The 4,917-nt window shown below is 44.7% G+C and overlaps 1 protein-coding gene across 1 annotated transcript; it reads left to right on the top strand.

Annotated features, from left to right (window-relative positions):
- The first annotated feature begins 1,161 nt into the window (after positions 1 to 1,161).
- On the top strand, positions 1,162 to 2,712 carry LOC149538800 (uncharacterized). Its single transcript, XM_089802494.1, has 2 exons — positions 1,162 to 2,210; positions 2,676 to 2,712. The coding sequence occupies exons 1-2, from the start codon at positions 1,162 to 1,164 to the stop codon at positions 2,710 to 2,712; spliced, it is 1,086 nt and encodes a 361-aa protein (XP_089658620.1).
- The last annotated feature ends 2,205 nt before the right edge of the window (positions 2,713 to 4,917 follow it).

Raw genomic sequence — 4,917 nt, 5'->3', positions numbered from 1 at the left:
ATTTTTACAACTAGGTTGGGCTATTTGTTAAGCCATGGCATGCAGGCTTTAACCCCTCTAAGGAGCTTCCGAATCGGGTCCTAGTGTGGGTTAGGCTACCCAGATTTCCAATAGAGTGTTGTCGGGAGGATGTTTTCCATATGCTCGCTTCGATGTTGGGGAAACCGGTAGGGTCCTCAACCCAAACCCTTGGGAAGATGGTTATGACTTTTTCTCGAATCTGTGTGGAGCTTGATTTGAGTAGACCACTGCCAGATGAAGTTGAAATGTGCGCATGATCACATTCTTGGGTGCAACAACTCGATTATGAGACCCTTCCCTTCCAGTGCCGACTTTGTCATGAATATGGCCACCTGCTGCGTAGGTGCCCAAAGGCCAAGCCGGTTGATCAGCAGCCTCCGCCCCCTCCTCGTCACAATCTTAGGGCTGATAAAGGGAAGAAGCCAAATTCAGGAGAGGAAAAGGATGCTAAGGGCTTTGTACAGGTCAAGGCTCGCAATCATAATAGAGGTCAAAAGAGGACTTTGATGGAGAGACAGAAGGAGGATACCTTTAATAGATTTGAAGTCCTAGATGAACAGGGGCAGCAAGAAGTTATTCCGAGATCTAGTAGCTTGGCTCAATTGGTTGTGGAGCCTGATTAGGAGATTGTCTCTTCCGACCCTCCTCCTGCTCCACAGGTTGAACCTGCTATGCCTATGGTCACTGATGGGCAGGCAGGGGCTCAGGTGTCTCTGGGGTTAAATGCTGATTGGGGTCAGGAAGCAGGGGGCGCGACCCTTCCTGCAAGGAGTGTAGTTTCGGATATGGATAAGCATGGCAAGTCTTCTCCTCACTTGGGTATTCTTCAGAAGGATGGCAAGAAGGGGGTTTCTGAGAAAAGTGGTAAAAGTGGGAGTAAGAAGGACATGGAGAAGATTAAGATGATTGGTGAGAATCTGGTGGAGTCAGGAGCTATCAAGACCTTGGATTCTCATTTCCCAGCTTCCCATAAATGATCATTATTTCATGGAATGCAAGGGGCTTGAACAACGGCCCTAGACAAAAAGCTGTTCGAGAATTGGTTAGAATTCATTCTCCTGATGTTCTTTTTCTTCAGGAGACCAAAGTTTCTGTTGAGAGTATGATGAGTATAGCTCCTAAATTGTGGAAGAATGGTCAATGTCAGTGCATTGGAGCTCAGGGATCTTCAGGGGGGTAGCTTGCCTCTGGAACCCACGAAAGATCCAGCCTATGTGGTGGATATCCTTTAGATCATCTGTTTCCCTGGTCTCTCTATGCTACGAATCAGGAGAGTCTGTTCTTCTCTCCAATGTCTATGCCCCTGTTGAGCTCCAAGGTAAGATCCTTACATGGAATAATATTCATTTTGTTCGTGGGTTATTTCCTTATTTGCCATGGATTATTGCTGGAGACTTTAATGCTATTCTAGATCTCTCTGAAAAATGGGGGGGTATTGCAAGACTTGAGCCCTCCTCTGTGCTTCTTCGGGATAACATTTCGACACTCAATCTCGTAGATATCAAGCCTAGTAATGGCCAGTTCACTTGGAATAATAGAAGAATAGGAGATAATTGCATTGTGAAAAGACTAGATCGTTTCATGGTATCCTGTTTTTGGGTGGGTGGATTATGGTCATCCAGGTCTGAGATATTAGATTGGAGAGGGTCGGATCACTGGCCCATTAAGTTAGTTATTTCCTCCAACCGGTTGCCTCGGAAGCCACCTTTTAAATTCCAGCTTATGTGGTTAAGGGACCCAAACCTATATGGCTATGTAGCTGAGTGGTGGAAGGATGGTAGACCTGCCTTTGGTACAACAATGTATATCTTTGCTAAACTCCTACAATATGTTAAATATCAGCTTAAAAGATGGAACACATATTGCTTTGGTAATATTTTCCAAGAGAAATATGCGGCCCAGGCTGAGTTGAATGATATTACCAGGTTGTTAAGGGAAGAGGGGGTGTTAGATTATTTGTTGCGGGAGGAAGTTAGGGCTCTGAAAACTTTGGAGGAGTGGGAACTGAGAGAGGAAATCTACTGGAAACAAAAAGCTCGTATTGAATGGCTTCAAGAAGGTGATAAGAATACTTCTTTCTTCTTCAATTCAGTTAAGGCCAAACAACATGGTTACTCCATATCAACCTTGGTGAATGCTAGGGGCGAGACGCTATCTTCTTCTCAGGATATTTTCAGCGAAGCTGTACAGTATTTTGAGTCTTTATTTAGGGAGGTTTCACAGGGGGACTCGGTTGAAGAGGCCCAAGTCCTTTCTTGTATTCATTCTTTAGTCTCTTTGGAAATGAAAGAGCATCTTATGAGCGCCATCTCTTTGGAGGAATTAGAGGGGACTGTTTTCCAAATGAAAAAAAGGAAAAGCTCCAGGTCTAGATGGCTTTCCAATTGAGTTCTTCTAGGAATTTTGGGATATTATCAAGATAGATTTACTGGCAGTTGTTCAGGAATCCCAGAGGAACAAGCAAATGCTCCGGGCTCTAAATTCTACTTTCCTTGCTCTCATCCCCAAGGGGGAAGGGGCTGATCAGATTAGTCAATTTTTCCCTATCTCTCTTTGCAATGTTATTTATAAAATTATATCTAAGCTGATAGCTAACAGGTTAAAAAAGTGGCTTCCAATGTTAATTTCTGAAGAACAGAGTGGCTTTGTGACAGGGCGCCAGATCTTGGATGGGGTGGTTGTGGTGACTGAGACTATTCGTTCTATGGCCAATTCTAAAGAAAAGCTATGTTCATTAAGTTGGACATGGCTAAGGCATATGACAGAGTCCGTTGGTCATTTCTCCAAAGGGTTTTGGGTGCCTTTGGTTTTGAGGAGGAATGGATTCGGTGGGTTTTGAGTTGTGTGAATTCGACTTCTTTCTCAGTCTTGATTAATGGGGAAAACTCTAATCTCTTTGGTGCTTCTCGAGGATTACGGCAGGGTGATCCCCTATCTCCTTATTTGTTTCTTCTTTTGGTAGAAGGTCTGGGCCGGTTCATAAAAAATAATGTTGAAGGGGGCTTTATTCAGGGCTGGCAATGGGGAGGATGTCTCCTTGTGCAATCTCACCTACAGTTTGTGGATGATACAACCTTGATGGGTATGGCTACCATTCAGGAGGCTTCTAATATATGCAAAGTGTTGGATGTTTATCTTGCTGCTTCAGGTCAGATGATTAATGAGGACAAATCTTCCATTTATTTCTTTAATACTCCACTTTCTATTCAGAGGAGAATCACTCATATTCGCAGATTCCAAATTGGAAGTCTTCCGATGTTCTACCTCGGCATTCCTATCTCTAGTGGTAGGCATTCTAAGGAATCATGGCAGGTTATTCTTGACAAGTTTCGGGCCAAAGTTACTCATTGGACCCACCGCTGGCTATCCTTTGCTGGTTGGGTCCAACTAATTCAATCTGTGGTTCAAGCTCTTCCTCTCTATAGGAGTATGGTTCAGGTGGCGCCGTTGAGCTTTGTTAGGGAACTGGACTCCTTAGCAAGACAATTTTTATGGGCTAGTAATCTATCTTCAACCAAGTGGAGTCTTGTCAAATGGGAGGTTGTCTGTAGTCCAAAACGGTTTGGTGGTCTTGGTTTACGACAATCAGTGTTGACTGGTACTGCTCTGGCTGCTAAATTGTATTGGCGTTGGTGTGTGGAAAAGGAACAGGTCTGGGCTAGAATTTTGTCTTTGAAGTACCTTCCAGGGATCCCCCATAATGATATTCCTCCGTATGGCTTGTGTGGGAAAGGCTCTGTGATTTGGAGTACTATAAAGAAAGGAGCGACGCTCATTAAGGGTGGCTTACATTGGATCTGCAAAAGTGGCTTCGAGGCTCAGTTGTGGCATGATGCTTGGGATGGGTTTCCTCCCTTGGTTGTTCAATATCCTCATTTGCACAGGTTGGCTCAGAGTTTCTGTGATGTTGGATGGTCAAGAGTGTGTGACTTTAAATCCTTTTCCCCTCAGGGTCAGTTGGTGGAGGCAAGGTGGAAGAATTCAGAGAAGTGGCCTATTTTTGGTTTGGAAGCGGAGCGGGCTGAGCTCCAGTTCATTCTTTCGGGGCGGGACTGTAATGCCCTAAGGGGTGTGGATGTGCTGGCCTGGTCCCCTAATCCCAAGGGCGTTTATAGTGTTTCCTCTAGTTATCAGGAGTTGCTCTCCCAACAGCTGGTGGGAGGGGAGGTTCAATGGTGGAAGAAAGTTTGGAGTCAGTTTTCTTGGCCAAAATGTAACAGCTTTATTTGGACCTTGGTTTGGAACAGGTGCCTGACTTGGGACAATATTCGGAAGAGGGGTTTTTCGGCCCGTCGAGATGTATCCTTTGTAGTAGTGAGGAAGAAGACTCTGTGCATTTATTCTTCCATTTCTCTTTCACTCTACAGTTATGGCATTTCTGGTGGGAGGTTTGGAAATGCCCGTGCATTCACGCCTCCTCTCTAACGGATTTTTGGTTGAGACTGGGGAGGCCCCCATCCCTAGCTTCCTTTTTGCAGGATGTTTGGTATACTGGACCTACCTTTTTGCTATGGCAAGTCTGGCTAGAACAAAATCGAAGAATATTTCGGGGAGAACCTTTGGGGATTCAATAGGTTTGGATTAGAATTTTGGGAATGATTCAAGACAGTGTCTTATCTAAAAGTGAGGTGGTGATGTCTCTTGAGAGGGACGATGCGGTAATGGTTGATAGGTTTGGAATTCAAGGAATTTCTCCAGACTTTTCCTGTGTTAGGAGAGGCAGAAGGGCGAAACATAAAGTCCAAAGGATAGGGAAGTGGATGACCCCTCCGGATGGCATTTTAAAAGTTAATACTGATGGTTCGTCTAGGGGAAATCTAGGGCCTGCTGGTATAGGTGGGATTGGTAGGGACTCTTCTGGAAGGGTGGTTTTTATATTCTCAGTCAATAAAGGGA

Source organism: Cupressus sempervirens, chromosome 9, assembly GCF_028749045.1.
Source record: "Cupressus sempervirens isolate cs-2001-9-10 chromosome 9, ASM2874904v1, whole genome shotgun sequence".
NCBI lineage: Eukaryota > Viridiplantae > Streptophyta > Pinopsida > Cupressales > Cupressaceae > Cupressus > Cupressus sempervirens.
The sequence above is the reverse complement of the archived record's forward strand: the minus strand, read 5'-3'. Positions and strand labels throughout refer to the sequence as shown.

What these genes read in the sequence shown, in the direction of transcription:
- LOC149538800 (XM_089802494.1), top strand. Translation starts at nt 1,162, where the DNA reads ATGTCAGTGCATTGGAGCTCAGGGATCTTCAGGGGGGTAGCTTGCCTC. An exon ending in ATTTTCAGCGAAGCTGTACA is followed by an intron (nt 2,211 to 2,675) that starts GTATTTTGAGTC and finishes GCTTTGTGACAG; the next exon opens with GGCGCCAGATCTTGGATGGG.